General features: G+C 42.9%; 1 protein-coding gene across 1 annotated transcript; it reads right to left on the bottom strand.

Moving 5' to 3' along the window:
- Positions 1 to 1,854: 1,854 nt before the first annotated feature.
- On the bottom strand, positions 1,855 to 7,512 carry atp5mc1 (ATP synthase membrane subunit c locus 1). Its single transcript, XM_070922477.1, has 5 exons — positions 7,425 to 7,512; positions 5,903 to 5,950; positions 4,959 to 5,039; positions 3,233 to 3,411; positions 1,855 to 2,274 (listed from the first exon to the last, which is right to left on the bottom strand). Exons 2-5 carry the CDS (start codon positions 5,939 to 5,941, stop codon positions 2,160 to 2,162), a joined length of 414 nt encoding a protein of 137 aa, XP_070778578.1. The 5' UTR covers positions 5,942 to 5,950; positions 7,425 to 7,512; the 3' UTR covers positions 1,855 to 2,159.
- Between the last annotated feature and the right edge of the window lie 10,083 nt (positions 7,513 to 17,595).

Here is a 17,595-nt window from a genome sequence, read left to right as displayed (position 1 = left end):
AAAAAAAAGAAGAAAAGTATGAAGTCGATATAATAATTACCTCGTCCACCCTGCTACTGTTCATGCAGCAGCTCGCCGCCCGGTTGTTATCGGTCTAAAGTATTACGGTGACAGATTATTTGGTTTTTAAAAAAAAAAAGACCACATCTCCACTAGACCATACAACGCAACTTCAGGATCTGGTTTCCCACCGGTCAAGCTGCGGCGACACGATCAAACACGGGACATCCGGTGGGAACTTTCAAAGTAAATTTCCTCTTTCACTTGGGTGTCGCAATAATGCTACGGACAGTGGCAGGTACAGTGGGGGGGGGGGGGGGGGGGTTATAATTATTAAATCAAATAATAAATGGGGGGTCCAAGCCACCCAGACCTGCTGATGCATCAGATTTAGACTTAGATTTAGACTTTATTAATCCCACAGCAGGGAAATTTAAAAGTCACAGCAGCAAAGACAGAAAGGTGCAGAAACACACAGCAGACAAGCACTGTGTCAATAAGAATTAGAAGTATTTTTTCAAATAGAAAAACAATATACAAATAATAAATAGATATAAAAAATGTGGGGGACAAAAATAAATATAAATATATACACGGAAAAAAATATAAAGTATGTACAAATTGTGCAGATTTATGTGCAGTTAAACAGTCTTCTAGCCGCAGGAATGAACGACCTGCGGTGGCGCTCCTTCTCACACCGTGGGTGCATCATGGATACTGATTCTTAAGGATTTACAAGACATGCACGGGCAACAGTAGCACCATGCATATATCTGTGCATGTTATTTTTTTTCTTACTTATGAGTTAGTTACTGCACTGTGACCCTTGAGGGGGTCAAAACCAGTGATCTTCCAATACCAAAATTGATCTTTTGGGGATGTGACAAATACCGTGCAGACCTGCAAAATATGTCATTTAGTTAGCTTGTAGTGTACCCTCTACCCCACCATAACACTGCAATGCAACATTCTTTTCCCAGAGGGCCATACTGACTTAAATTCCAATAATTTACTTTAGTAAATTATTGGAATTGGGCGGCATGGTGGCGCAGTGGTTAGCACTGTCGCACGGGAGGTAAAAGCTGGTTAGAGCGGGTTGGGGGTTTGATCCCCGGCTGCCCCCATCATGTCGAAGTGTCCTTGAGCAAGACACTGAACCCTAAGTTGCTCCCGATGGAGACCAGCACCTTGCATGGCAGCTCGGTCGCCATTGGTGTGTGAATGTGTGAGTGAATGGGTGAATGAGACTTAGCTGTAAAGCGCTTTGGGAACCGTGAAGGTTGAAAGGCGCTATATAAGTGAGATCATTTACCATTTAATTTACCATTTATCAACTTTTAAATTGGCCTACATCTACAGCCATTAGTCTGAGATGCACCGCTGCATAGGCCACTGATGAAACACATTGCATTATGTTGTAAATGTGGACTCAAAGTACGCTGCTTTACTACAATTGTCAAAATTGAATATTTACTATTAAGAGTACAGACTCATGCATCACTGAATGAAGAAATGTATATTCACAGACACCAATTAATGTCGTAGGGTCATAGAACTGATCCCCCCGATGTACTGTAGAGTTAACAGTACATCAAGTTAAGGACATCTGGACATAAGGACAAATTTTGTAATATTATAATTGCCATGGTCAATCATCATGATACATCTTCATTGAAAAAGGTTTGTTTTATTTAATATCTAAACAGGAGGTAAGACTGGGGAATACATCAAACACTTCTCTGCAAACTTGCGTCATCATTTATAGGAGGAGGGCAAACACACCTGAGTGACATTTGAAACAACTACCTGTACATACAATGAAAGATTAAAAAAAGAAAAAAACACTGGAGACCGTTTTTAGTTATCCCAACCATTTATTTTGGACAGATTTCAACCGAAGTGAGGTCTTACATAAAACTTCTGAAAAACAAAAATAGAGTAGGAACATAAAACTGTAGGGTTGGAGGTTTGCTACCCTCAGATGTAAATATTTTTCCTTGTTTTTTTTTTTTCCCTCCTTTGATTGGAACGGCCTACCAGCTCACTCACGGTACCGACCCCCCCCTCTGGATGGAAGGAAGGGAGAAGGGAGCGAGGAAGGAAAGGAGACAGGGAAGAAAAGGGCAAGTGATGGGAAGCTGTGGGGCGTGGTTCCAGGTTTACATGGCGAACAGGATGAGGAACGCCACCATCAGACAGAAGAGACCCATAGCCTCAGACAGAGCAAAGCCCAGGATGGCGTAGGAAAAGAGCTGCTGCTTCAGAGAGGGGTTCCTGTGGAGGAGGGGGGGGGGGGGCACAGAGGTGCACAAAGTTAAATTTACAGACAATAAAAAACCCCCCAGCAACATTTATTTGACTATAAATCAAAACAAAGACAGGCATGTAGTGTGTGTTCATAATTTTCCTATAGCGATTGTTCGACCGTTTGCAAAATATGCATATTTCGCTTTCTTGTCGAGAGTTAAATAAGATCACGTCTGTACGGTATACATGTAGCTAGAGCCAGCAGCGGGTTAGTTTAGCTTAGCATAAACAGCTAGTTTGGCCCTGTCCAAAAGATACTGGAAGGAAGTTACTGGTCCTGGCAAACAAAGTAGTCTGGCACATAACCGGCCATAATAAAAAAAAAAAAAAAATATTTACACTTGGCCTTTTGTATGAATTGAAACAAGCTAGAACATGTTCATTAGTAAGCTTTAGGTGTTTGTAGGGTATAATAAAAATATGCGTAGCTTAACAGTGCAAAATAAAGCAGTATAATATTGACATTGTTTAACATTATCTTCTAATTATTTATATGCATGAATTAGCGAGTGAGATAATTATTAACTTGTGCTGACATATTACTCATTTCCTTTTTTCACCCATTTAAAAACCTCATGCTCCGTAGTTATTCATAACTATGATTAAATGACGACAAACTGTTTCCAAGGTCACTAAAATTTCCCCTTTCTGTTTTGGACAGAGTAGGGGTAGATTAAAAATCCAGTTCTCATCTGAATGGGACCATGAAGAGCGGGACGTCCCACCCAACACTTAATTTCAAGGTTTTGAAAGGCTTTAAAAATCTGTCAGGGACTACCTCCAATTATGCTTCAAGTCTGTTTTAAAAAAACAAAAAAAAACAACCAATCAATGATGGTGATATCAGGGATCGGTTGTCGTCACCGTCACAAGCTGCAAACACTGAGAAATGCTTCAAAAGTGGGCCGACGAGTAAAAACGTTACCTGGCGTAGCCAATGATGAGGCTGCCGAACACTGTGCCGATTCCAGCTCCTGAGCCGGCCACACCCACTGTGGCAGCACCAGCGCCAATGAACTTGGCGGCAGTGTCGATGTCCCGGGAGACGGCGCTGGTCTGGAAGGAGCGGGTCAGGACCGCCGACTGGCTGACTGGCAACAGGGCCTGGGAGAGGAGGAGGAGGAGGAGGGAGAGAAACGTAAAAAGCTGACTTTTATGCGCTTCATGCATTTAAAAAGGTTATCTGAATGTATCCACTGCAAGGCAGCTATATGGCATCTTGTACCTCAGGGACATTTACAGTAAAATTTGACCTACTGAATTGTTAAACCACAGGATGTGAGGGGTGCTTGTACACACCAAAAGTGTGGAATCCAATATCATAATACAATTTAATGGTAAAATGCAGATAAACTGATGTCAATCACCACATGCAGTACATTTGTTTATAGATGTGTTCTATGTTGATATTAGGGTTGCAAATTTTGAGCATTTTTCTTAACCGAGAGCTAAACATGTTATCAATACGCAGCTAGTAATCGTCCCTCTTGAGTGGTTGCGATAGTCTGGCTCAATGCAGTTCAGTTGCTCACGAAATCCCACAATCCCTCAATCCACCATGTTTATAGGCATCGCTGCTGCCTCTTCTAGCCAACACTGACAGGATAGTTTGTGGGGGGGGGGGGGGGGGTGTTTCACTTTGCAATGCAACCGTGGGGCGCTAACTTTTCAGGTGCTAAAAACAGTGACGTCGCACTGGAGCTGTATTTGAAGACGGCGGGCGCGTACCAAGCCTCTTGAAACATTGCATCCACGTTTGCCCTCACTTGCGTCTTCGGCCCTCCCGCCGAGGATGCATGGAGAGACGCAAGCGAACCAAGTGAAGAGAGCTCAAACGAGGAAATGCGTTTTAAGAGTAACCCGTCGTTTCCTCTGGTGTCTTTCCTGTGCCATTATGTGGCGGCCAGGTGAACGCCTGTAATGTTATTACCATGTAACCAGGGGCGAAGCAGGAAATGGTCCATATATACCCTCACTGGGTCCGTAAGGTACCACAAACGCTTCACTAGATGAGGCAATAAGGGCGCCATGTCCGGCCACTGCCAGCCTATTTAGGCCTATGTTCTCTACAGTTACGAGTTTCTAACACATGAGGTCCGATAAATAATGGAATGCTGTACAATAGATGATCAAACATGTTGTTACACACACACACACGCTGCCGTTAGTGAGATTTATGACCAAACAGGCTGTGGATTACATGAACTCCATTGAAGCATGACGATGTTTAGGATCCCCATCTTCTTGCATTAAATAGCATTTCTCTTTAGGAGTCACGTCTGAATTACAGATGCGAAGAAGAAAATAACGGTCACTCAACACTTTTAGTGTTTCTCTGCCATCTCGTTCAAATGTATCAGATGAAGTGGAGTATTTAAACTGAAAGTCTTCCGCGATGGCTGGTCTTGTGTATCCTCGCTCATCTGTGCAGAATTGCAAAAGGTGAGGCACACCCCCTTGTGGTATTAAAAGTTTACATGCGAGCGCTGGAGAAATAGTACAGAATCTGCGTCTTGTGCCCAGTTACCTCAGTTTGACATTGATAGAAGAGTTTTTTTTCTTCAATATTGGCAATCCGTATACATATCCCAGTGTCTGTCAGGCCTGTTGGCAAGAAGGCAAAAGCTACTTGAAGGTCAAAAAGGACTGACCTGCTGCTCCACTGTGGCTTCAGGTCTGTTGAAGAGGGAGACGGAGACTGGCCGGGCGAGGACTCTGGACCCCCCACGCAGCTACAGACAGACAAAATTAACAATATTTAATATTAGCGCACGTCCACCACGGGCCATGCTTCAATACATTTTCTTTCGCAAAGAACAAAAAACTGCATACTAAAGTTGACAAAATAATATAATTACATTAGATTGTTGTGTAGTTTTTTGGGGGAAATAAGCAGCAATGAGCAGCTGAGATGAAGCATGTGCATCAAGATCATTTCAAAGACTGCAAGATTGTGATAACAAATTACCAAATTAAATAAAGCTAGGAAAATGTAACTTGTTATGGAGCATTTCTCCTTTAATTATTATCAATTACAATGACAATAGCCACTGTCGCAACTTGAAATGTTCAGGTTTCACACACCCCACAGGTAGTTACATATAGCAGGGCAATGCAGCTACATATACACACGCAAACATTGTGAGAGAGAACAGTGATCCGTCAACCTGTCGAGGTTTTACTACACCGTTTCTACCATGGCACCTAGAATGATTAAAATGGCACTTCTGGCCATACGATCCATTCAGCCCCCCCAGTGTGTCAGATGTAAATAACTTTGTCCTCCACGACTGTGATGGCCCAACGTGCTTGCAGGGGTGGGGGGGTCAGCTGACAAGGAAACGTCGCTAACTGTGCAACGGTCATAAAGAGAATGGAGCAAACATGGCTGTCATTCCTAACTACCGTGTCCTTGGGAACAAATACAGGATGCCCCCAAAAAAAAAAGCTCACGCAGCCATGCAACTCTGAAGGTAGTCACCCTTTGGAGTCATGTCTGGGAAATATAACATTATGGGTTTATGCTTCCTAAAAAAAAACCTCCCCCAAACAATTAGACTTGTTTTAGTCTCAAGAAGTATTGCAGCTGACATACCACAGCAGGAGAAGTGACAAACTTGGCGCAGGCATACATGGCTGGAAGCTGGAGAAAGAGAGAGGGAGAAAGAGGGGAGAAACATTTTACATCTGTAGTCAGTGTTCTCATGCATATCCACTTCCACTTGTGATCCAGTGGCCTGGTTAAGACCTTACAAGTTACAGACAGTGCAACTACTAAGCCACCCATGCAGATTACGAGCACAAAACGCAAAAGGTGGGCGAAACCTGGAAATTGACGGTCTACAATTCGTGGGGAGTTTCATCTTAATGTCAAGGTGTGGGCAATAAATATATCCACAACTGGAGTTCAATACAGCTTTGTGACACAGCTTCTAACTAAACACCTACAGCTTTACAGTAGAGAGAAGCTACCTTAGGTTCAAAGCCCAGGGTCAAAGTACACACACACACTCTCATGTAGGTCATTTTCAGGATAAAAATGCCCCGATCATAGAAAAGACAATGTGGAGTAGCGTTATGCAAAAAAAAAAAAAAAAGGTCAAGATTAGCAACAAGTTGATCGAGGGGGAAGCAATTCGGATCTGTTGCTTCTGGCCAGTTCAGCCAAGAGGCTAATCCAATTGCACAGGCTGCCGCACAGGGATCAGCTCCAGATAAAACTGTTCCAATATCTACACATGCTGAATGGATGGCTTTAACGCTCCCACTTTCGGACGCCATTAAGCTTAATCCTCGAGGACGTTTCTGCTGGAAAGATTCACCTAATCCAAGATGTGGAGTTCCGTGAACATCAGAATTTTGACTTAAAAAAAAACAAAAACGAAACAAAGACAAATGCGATTTTAACCCTCGCAAGACGGAGAAGGAGAGGTTAGCTTGGATTATTGTGTCAGCTGTTGTAGACCTGGGTTTGGCTGGCTGTCCTCGTAGTAGAAGGGAAGCGCCGGAGCTAAGCTAAGTTGCTAAGCTACCCAGTCTGCAGACTTGAAGGTCAAAAATGAGCCACGGACGGTCACATTGGGCCTGGGGAGCGGGCACGGTGCACTCTCCGCCGCAATAAACCTCGACCGCGCCGAGTTGCAATGACAAGGGACGTGTGTGGCGCCGCAGGTCTCCGGCAGGGATGTCCTTGCAGCGGCGGGCTGATTCGGTGCACGGTAGGCCCAGAGTGTCAGACATTTTACATTCAACCGCCTGTCAACGCTACTTGGCCGAGCTGTGTCCGGTGCGTGACCCGCTGCTTGCACCGGCGCCCAGCACGACAACCGCAAAGGTTCTGGCCGACATGCACTCCTCGCGTTGCTACTTCTCCATTACCTGTCACATAGTTAAACCAAGAGCATACGTGCGAATCGGCTCAGAAGTCACTCCTAGGAATCAAGTCATTGAATGGCCGACCTAGCTTGCTAGCTAGCGAATTTAGCAATGACAGCTAGCTTTACAGACGTTTCCCGACGACTAGCACGGTGGGGTGTAAATGGCAGACACACATGGCTTTAAAACACGACCCAAGTGAGTACATATGAAGCGCGGGAGCTGTGAAAGGCAAATATTACCGGTTTGTTACGGCTTTCGGAGGGTCCGGGATTAGCTGCTCTCGCACACCGCGGCAGTCAATGAGTGTAGGATGAGCTAGACTGTCACCTTGTCATTTATAAGCTCAGTATCTACGTCCTAAATGCCCATTGGTCAGAAAGAACCCTCCTTCATTCATAATTGGCCCGTCGCCAGGTTACTTCCGTCACTCTAGCCTATCAGAAAGAGCCTACACTGAACTACAATGTTTTTGGCTGGCCGGGAGGTTTGTGGAGGCGGGACCAAAGGAACGTTCATTAATTCCATTGGACATTGTTGCCGGGAATGACGAGTTTACGAGGAGTGACCTTTCAAAGCACATCCAGTGTCCTATGTACCTATTGGTTAGTCTATGGGAAGTTCCGCCTTTTTATAAATTCAGTGTTGATATAATCTCCACACATTTGTCAGAACTTCATAGGAAAATTCTGTTATTTTTGAAGATGTTATATACACACAATGTCTCACCCCATAATACCACAATTTATAACTGGATCTCTTAAATAAGACACTGTTTTGTATGAAACATAACCTACATAATTATGTAACTCATTAACAACATCTTTTATTTGTTTTCAAGAAAGAATGTAAATGTGGAAGTTTCAGTTTAAGCACTTAATGAAGAGTGCCAATTTATGTGCAAAGTGTAAATGTTCAAGTGCTGGAAAGAGTTGAAACATCAGTGTAGAAGTGTAGATGATAAAGTGTCAGTTGAAGTCTAATTTCTGAAAGAAATGAATTCCGTAGTGTATACATGGAAAGACGACGTCAGACCTGAAAGGGTTTGAAGTATCAGTTGAAGAATGACTATTCTCTCCCAATTTGGTAAAGAGTGAGAGCAATCAGTCTCCTCCTGTATTACCCGAGACAAAAAAGACTATGAGATTATGAATGGTAAGCTACATATCCCTCTAAAGTGTGATTTAACCACAAGCTACATTCTTAAGAATAATATTAAATCAACAGACCCTATCTTCTTTTCATGCAATCGCATTTAATCGCATTATTTCATTTCAGGCAGGTGTAGTTCCGTCCTTTACACCCATATAACATTATAAAGAGTCTGCTCTATTTTTGTAAAGTGTCATGAGATGACTTTTGTTGTGATTTGGCGCTATATAAATAAAATTGAATTGAATTGAATATTTCAAGAAAAGCAATGTAGCTTTGTGTTTAGCATAAAGTTACAAGATATAATAGAAATGCCAGTTTCCTAGCATTTCTAAGTGAGTCAATTACATGTGAAATCTTTGAAACCAATGAAAAACAAGAAAGCACTAAATTGTGTATTATTTGCTCTTTTATTACTGCAATAATATATTTACCAAACTCATTATGTTTATTCATATAATACATTATACCATATTATTTTCTTAAATAATATTATTTGATTATATATTTTTTGTCAGTACACAGACCTGAACATACATATTATTTGACAAATCAAACCTTCGAATCCTTAAATGATTTTATTGAATTATCGGCAGCCGCAGACTGCCATACTCCTTCGCCGTTCCTTCGTTCCTCTGATCAACCCATTGTCAGGCACTGTGACCTCTGACCCCTACACCCTCCACTGTGCTCTAATGTTGTCCAGCGAGTAACCGCAGATGAAAACGTCAGCGAAATGTAAATGATTCAGCGCCATTTACTGCCGCCACTGAAAAGAGGAGGCGGGCTGTCAGCTGATTTACGCTTTCCACGCTGACAGCTGATTGGACGAAGGCCCTGCTCATAAATATTGATTGTGTCTTGTAAAAGAATGATAGATTCCTCTATAGAGCCTCAGAGAGAGCGAGCTCGTTTTATTTACACTCCATAGCAGCAGAGGGCGCCAGAAGATAAGAGGCAGCAAAGTTTACTTTGGTTTGGGAGATTGAATATTTACATACTTTAAGAGTTTGTTTTCATCTGAATTCATTTTGGGTTTCTTTTTTTTACTATACAATTTATCATTTTGTTATAATCTTAGGCTTATAATCACCTCTCACTCCCCCTCATGCTTTCCTGGACAAGATGCACCTTCAGTAACAGCAGCAACACACTGATACCACCAAGGTGCACCCCCCCCCCCCACCCCCACCACTGAACACCACAGGAGATCCTTCCTCCCAGTTGCCATCAGTCTGGACGCAACACACTGGACACTGATAAAATCATCATGCAGTCCACTGCTGTTCATTTCTGTTCCGATGTGTTCTCTGTGCGTGTGTGTGTGTGTGTGTGTGTAGACTATGCATATATTTATTTGATGTACACTGAGCATCTTTGGCACTAAAACCCTTCGAAAACAGGATGTTATGAAACGTTGGGCCCCTATTTTAACCCCCGTTCTCTCTCTGTGCATTGTGTATGTACCCCATCACTTTCAAATACACATTAAGGGCAAACCACATCTCTCTCTCTCTCTCTCTCTCTCTCTCTCTCTCTCCCCTACTTCCTGTTCGCCTCTCACACTGTCACTATCAAGCAAAGGCAAGCGTGCATCACGAGGTCTGGATCACCCGAGACCAGCGGCCAGACATGTCTTTTGTTTGACTTCTTCTTCTTGTCTTTTTCTTTTCTTGACAAGCAGCAGTCCAGCTGAATTGAAAGTGACGACTTCTGCACTGTGAGCGAAAACGAAGCGATCTTTGCAAAGTGCTTCTGTGGATGTACAGAGCTCCGCAGATGCCCAGTCTGTCCCCGACGGGGCTCTGGAGGGACTCTCCTCCAGCTGTCCACCAGATGTCCTCCTAAACATGATACCGTTGCTGTCGGTGGAGCCGGGTTCTCGTCACAGTCAGGAGAACCCACGCAAGATAACAGCTGAATGCCCCCCCTTTTTCATCATATTTGCACAAAAACATTCTAGATGGACCTCGAGCATCTTATGTGGGGAAAGACTGAGAGACTGATCCATCTGCCGGATAAAGACTTTGTCTTTGTTTTGAAGGCAGCAATTCTTTATTTATTTTATAAGAAGAAGTGGACTGACCCCAAACCTAACTATAGACACTATTTGAGTATTACACCATCATTAGATAACCATATTAAAAGCAAGTAAAAAAACCACATATTTTATTAAATACAGTGTATACACATAATGTATTATTGTTATTATGATTTTATTTATTAATACACTCTTGTTATGTGCCCTGTTTTAAGTTTAGCTGTTATATTAATAATAAAACGACTACAGGCCATTTTATTCCGTCAGCTCCATTCATACGAATGTGTAGTTACGTCCCCAGTGAGCTTGTTCAATCCTAATTCCTCAGCAAAGAGCTGCAGTCAAATCTGTGACCAATGAAGACAGAAAAATCATTTGAATATTCAAATGAACGTGGATCAAATGTAGACTTTTTTTAAATTTTATTATTTAATCAGCTTTTATTTGTCATAAAATAGGATTCTAACCAGACAGGTTAAAAAAACCCACAATCCACAGATTAGTCAAACACATTTGGAAGAGGCAAACAAAACGGTAACGTGATTCCCGAAATATGAATAGGCCCTCTCAGTCAGTTGATTGATTTTCAAGTGATGATAATAGTATATTAACCCTTTGGACTCCGGTCCGCCGGTGCCTATATTGGACTTTTAGCTTATTGTGATACAATTCTTCAAATGCTTCATATCCCTAAAATCTGTGCAACCTAAGCTGGAAGATGATGTTAGTCAATATGCCATAATCACTGATAAAAGTATTGAAATTGTGTCATAAATAAAGAAACTACTAAAAGGATTTTATTTCATCAAATTTTTGCAAAATAAACACACAAAACAACATTGATCCAAAAGATTTCTAAATGCAGAACTGTGAATAAAATATTTACACTCTGTAAGTTATTTGAACTATGTCCATTTTTTTTGTTTCTCAACCCCTCTCTGACTTCTTCACCGCCCACAACGTAACGTAAAATGGCGTCATCGCGAGCGCACAATTAGCTATTCATGGTTGTCACTTTAGATGGATTTGAACGGGACCGTGCAAACAACGACACATCGCTGTTCCGTTTTCAAAGGGTTCGATACTGACGATCCCAATTTGCCAAAAGGTTGCCAAAGGTTTTATTTGAACTGCACAAAGATCCCGAGGCACAAGGTGTTGTCGTGGGACTGAAATGCAAGTTGCTGAGGGAAATGCAAACTAAAATGATGCTACGGCTATTGCGCTGCATAAACTACGAACGTCGAAACGAGACGTGCTTTTCCCTTTTTTAAACAAGCACACGGCACAGCGTTGGTCGTGGTACCGTCGGGTCACAGCTGTGGATGAGTTTTACGCATACGTATAAGACACAGGGTGGTCTGCATACAGATGGTACAAAAGGCACGGCCAACAGCGTCGGCCCACCGCTTGCGTTGACGGAAATTAGATCCAACATCAAAGATGGCGACCGTTCATTTGAACTCAGAGCCAAAAAAGGTTTTCTTGCTGCGTCCCACTGCACATGCACATTAGTGTTTCCCCTCCCTGACCCTGCCCACCTGTAGACGTTACAAACACACACACACACACACACACACACACACACGCACAAAATAGCTATTCTAAGCTCTGGGAAAATTTTACATGGATTAAAAAAAAGAAATAATCGTTGCAGTACTGCACTCGGCCACTGGGGGAAAAATTGGCAGTGAGGTAGGTGGGCAGCGTCCGGCTCTCTCAATACCATCCATGTGTCGGCCCCCAGCTGGTTGACTGGAATGACACCTATTCAAAGTGAATGCCCATGCAGATATTGAACCAATTCAAATCACAGTACCGTCATCGCCGGTCTGTGCCAAAAACAAATTGACGATGGGCGAACACTAATGCAGCGGTGCGCTGCCACTGCAGAAAAATAAATCCAGCAATGTTTGAGGCGGACAGACTGAACTCTCCCTTCACCATCCAGACAAATCCAGGCAACGCATACACACACACACACACACACACACACACACACACACACACACACATATGTACACACTGAGAGAGAGACTGCGATCTTTATTAGTGCTGAGTGCCAATGTGGCCTCTGGATTTATTGGCAGGCAGAGGGCAAGCAGACATGTATACACACACACACACACACACACACACACACACACACACACACAGACCGCCTCAGCATTCCACTCCACAGTAGCCTAGTAATAATGACCAACCTCTGTGGGATCACATCATCAATAGACTGGAGACAGATGAGCCTGGTTAAGACACACACACACACACACACACACACACACACACACACACACATTCACATCTTCGCTATGCTGCTCTGGTCTAAGCGCAGGAAGATGGATAGCTGCAGTCACACTCCAATTAATGATGGTTTTACAAGACTGATGGCAGTGTGTGTGTGTTCGGGAGCGATCTATTGCAAGATGGAAACATGGCCGGATATTCCTCCCTCCGTCCCGCAGAACCGTCCATCCGTTTTCTAAGCTGCTTATGGTGACGGGGGTCCTGGAGAACTATCCCAGCATGCAACGGGAAAGAGGCAGGTTGTACCCCTGTACCCCCATGTGGAAGACACAGACCATGCCAGTGCCAGTGGACGCACCTGCACCTTTAAAGGATACAACATACATGATTTTACTTGCTGCCTGTTGTCTGGTGCATTTGCCACAGTCAGAAACTGCCATTATCTGACCTCACCAACCCTGTGACCTCGAGCCCAATTTGTTGTAGCTGGTTAAGGGAAATTTAACTGGTACCGTAATTGCGTTCGGTGGGAACGTTTTCCCCACGTGTAGCCAGTTCTGAAAGTGTCCCTCCTGAGCCACCGTAGTGCTAGACGGCCCATAGCAGCCATGGACTGTATATAAAGAAATAAAGAAAGTGATGGCAAAAATATCTGGATCGCCCTCTGGTGGTTGGATGCAGTATAGGTCAGAAGCCCCGCCCCCTCCATCCATGTTAGCGGATGGGACGTGGGCCAAACTGAAAAAATCAATACATTTTTCCCAGAGATGGCTTCCTGTAGTAGTTCTTATCACGCCGGTGTTTGTTCAAGTGTTCACTTTTATGATCTGTTTGGTTTTGATTAGCTATTTGATGCTGTAAAAAGGGGAGGTGAAATGTCATGATTGACAGCTGTGATTGACTGCGGTGTGCTCATGATTGGGATGCATGGGCGGGACCTCCACACCACGGCTCCACTCGCCCATCACCACTGCGCAGACTCCAAATGACATCACCAGTGCCAGATGGCAGTGGACCCCCCCCCCCCCCCCCCCCCTCCCCCCCGATGGAGTCTAGTCTCTGGATGTGGTGAGGATTGGACTTCTGATGAGATCAACCCAGCGATTCCATGACTGCTGACAGAGAGCGAGGGACCATATTTATTTTTGTTTTGGCAGCAGCAATATGACTGTCTGATCATGGCTAAAATCTGGTTGGATAGTGAGAGAGTGAACGCCCATGATCAGCTGATCAGAGAAACAGGAAGAGAGTAATTATACTGATAATGTTTTTTTTTTTGCCTACTACAACATGTTTATTCTAAATCCATTATTATTATATGAACTGTGACAAGCTAATTGAGCCTTTTGTGTGCCATGTGTGTCTTCTCTCTGCACTGTGTGTGTGTGTGTGTGTGTGTGTGTGTGTGTGGGCTGGGGGACAGTGGGATGTGTTCTAATAAACTCTTTGTTGGGTAGTTGTCTGACTCCGATGTCACCAGAGGCTGAGACACCGAGTATCACTGCCTAATAAACTGCGCTAATAAGACACACCCAAATAGTCTAATTATCAGGCCAGAGACTGTGACTCCAAAATAATCCCACTAATCCAATATGTCGGATTCATGCATGGGGGGGGACCCTGTGAATTAGAAATTGCCATTTGAACAGAAATGTCTGATTTCCACTAACTACAGCAAAGTCATATATAGCGAGTGAGCCGTGGAATAGAGAGAGAGAGAGAACACGTTTGAGACCCAACCGTTTTTCTGAAGGGACCCCTATTTTCCCATTGCATATGCACTGACCCCCCCCCAATTAACTGTACAATTCCTGTGGACGTTGCAATGTATCAGATGATGTTTCCTCATATTTTTAGGACCACAATTCTATGTCTGTATTATGATTTTCTTTTAATTTCGCTATCATACATACGTTTTAATAGTCCAAGCAGCCTGGCTTTATGATAAACAAATAAAGATATATAAACTTATAAAATAACCCTTAAATGTAGTTGTCTTCATCCTAGAAATTAATTAAATGCACGGTATATATACACACACACACACACACACACACACATATATATATATATATATATATAAAACTTCTTACACCCTTAAAATCAAGAGGGCTTCCTGGAACCTCTAGATGGAACAGAGCTGACCTTAATGTTATTAGTTTCACATTCCCACTAATGCAGGGTGTCATTTGAAGATATAGGCAATATTACACCTTTCCCACAGCTGTTCTTTTACAGGTATCTAATCCGAGGAATATCAACCAGGTCTCACAACAAAAGACGCCAAAGTTCTCAAACATGGTATCTCAAGTCAGGTTTCCGTCCCAAATTTAGCAAATAAAATCCAAATCAAAACGCCATTTCCATCCACGGCTGTAATGCTGTAGGTGGCCACCATTATGTGTCTCTTTCGCGGTTTTTTCATGTGCAAACTGAAAATGTACAATGAAAACAGACGGATGGAAACGCGCTTAATGACTCTGACCAGGCATTCAATAGAAGCACGGGCACTAGAGGCAAATGGCTGATACCCATGGACTATGTTCACATGCATTTCCACCTGCTCAAACTTCTTTCGCGGCTTGTCGGCAGAAGAGCTTTTTTTTTTGGGTCGGCACTAAAAACAAAAAGTATTGAGGTGTAAATGCTCCCTCCGTCTGCTCTGTCTGATTATCTGTGCCATCTCTGCGTCTGTGTCAAGATGCTACCAAGTCCTGAATTTAAAAACGTTAAAATGTGTCTGTCTCTGTGCCAATTTTGTTGAATAACGCCGGGGCCTGTGTCTGTTTGTTGTGTACATGAATGAATGTGTGCATTCATGTGGTGCTTATTACGCTGCCTCTGTATGGTGTGTGTGTGTGTGTGTGTGTGTGTGTGTGGCTGTGAGGGAGTTTTACAAGCAATCTCTTTACTGCTTTGTGTGGTGCACACCTACTTTTACTACCCTACCACAGCGAAGAAAGAGCAGAACGCGCGCATGCACACACACACACACACACACACACACACACACACTCAGACACTCAGGCAGTTCCATGTGAATGATATGAGCCGGTCGGTTTGGTATTGGGTTCTCTCTGGCTCAGTTTATGAGGAAGCTGCAGTGGGCGATGGGGGCTGGGGGGGTTTTCGGGGTAGGGGGTGTAGGGGATTAATTGTCGTCAGGGTCTGAGACACAATGCAGATCCCAGTCTCATACAGTGCTGCCTCTTATCCACACTTTCAGTGGACAAGATATCACCGACATCAGAGGCAATTAGTATTAAGAGTCGATCAAACATGTTTAATTAAGACGTCATTAAAGAGCTGATGCACTGTAATTACAATAGGCCTAGTTTCCCCGCTTACCCCCCGGGGGGTCTGGCCACGCAGATAGTTTTGGTTTTATTCGTCCAGGAATTGAGATATCCATCTCTGAGATTAGCAACCTCACCTGTCTGGCTAGATTTGAACGCTGTCGCTGGACTGCTGGACTTTTCTTTTCTTTCAGTGGATTAACAAAAGAAAAAGAACAACAGGAAAACGACTGGATAAAGAAAAAAGAAAAAAAAGAAAGACGAATAACGTAACTGTTATTTCAATGTAAATGTATTGACCTGGAATTGCATTTTCTGGTGATAAATGTCCTTTTAAGAAATTCAACAAACAACATGCGTGGTCCGGCCAGACACAGTGTCACTCTGGGTAACTCTGGACCGGACTGGCTGAAATGATGAGGGCTAACGGTTAATCGATTAGTCAAAAAAAACAAAACAATGCACTAATCAATCAATCAATCAATTAACTGTTGAAGTCATTTATCGATGTTAAAAATGTGGCCAAGAGTGCACTATGTACTTGGTTTTGTTTCCCCCAAACACAAGTGAACATCTGTGAAATGTCTGAAATGTGGAAAGAGCTTCAGACAAAGCAACAAACAGTATGTAATGTTGTAATGAGTTTTTAGTTTAATAACAAACTTCTACACTAGACACTATTGTGATCAATAGTCTATCAGGTCTGCCTATGTATTACTGCATCAGTTACCACGTGTTGAGTTTGAAAATTACAGGCTTAATCTTGATTTAGAGAACAAGCTTTTCAAAAAAACATTTGGAGGAAGACAAACTTTGCCAATGTTGTTGTAGTTGTTGTAGCAAAATGTGAGGAGTTTGTGCTTTTTTTTTTTTTTTTTTTTCTGTTTTACTGTTCTGCTTTTGTATTTCTGACTGTTGGTCAGACAAAACAAGCGGCCCGAAGCCTTGGGCTCTGAGAAATCGAGAGGAAAAATGATTCGTAATGAAAATAATCGTTAAACACGTTAAACATCATCAGTACATCACAAAAGGTAATACTGGGTTAACTTATTGTGACCCGGTGTTTGTGGTATTTTTTACATCACTATAAATATATATATTTATAGTGTATTGTTGCATTGGTGCTATATCGACCTCACATTCCCTACTCTGGAAATTCACTGTTAACAGTTGCCTTCTACTGAAGAATGCAGCCCCTGTGCCGACTGGGTCCCCTCGCAAAACGAAAATGCCGCAACTAACCATCTAATCAGGGTCAAGTCCTTGCATTCTTTACATTTCATTAATTCCATTCTTATTGACTTTACATTGATCTGTAAAACATCGACGTCAAACTGCCTTATTCTGACTCTGGTCCCCTGCCCGTATCCTGAACCAGACCTGAGAACGTTGAAGGACTAAAAGTAAAACTGGAGACATAAAAAAATGCATTTCTGAGAAAATCCATTGTTTTTAAGTTACACTTCCTCCAGATATCTCCTGTTGAGGAATCATTTGTCATTTGCAGCGTAATATTTATATCTAACTTTGCCTGTACTGAGGCTCGTTGGATAGATAATGCTCAGAGAGGAAACTGGTCTGGTCACAATTCAAAGACGTCATTGCAGATGATGTATAAAAGACACACTATAACACACATTCCGAGAGCTGGGGAGTCCGTCTAGCCCCTCAGTTAAA

The sequence above is a fragment of the Enoplosus armatus genome, chromosome 17 (genome assembly GCF_043641665.1).
Source record: "Enoplosus armatus isolate fEnoArm2 chromosome 17, fEnoArm2.hap1, whole genome shotgun sequence".
Lineage (NCBI taxonomy): Eukaryota > Metazoa > Chordata > Actinopteri > Centrarchiformes > Enoplosidae > Enoplosus > Enoplosus armatus.
The sequence above is the reverse complement of the archived record's forward strand: the minus strand, read 5'-3'. Positions and strand labels throughout refer to the sequence as shown.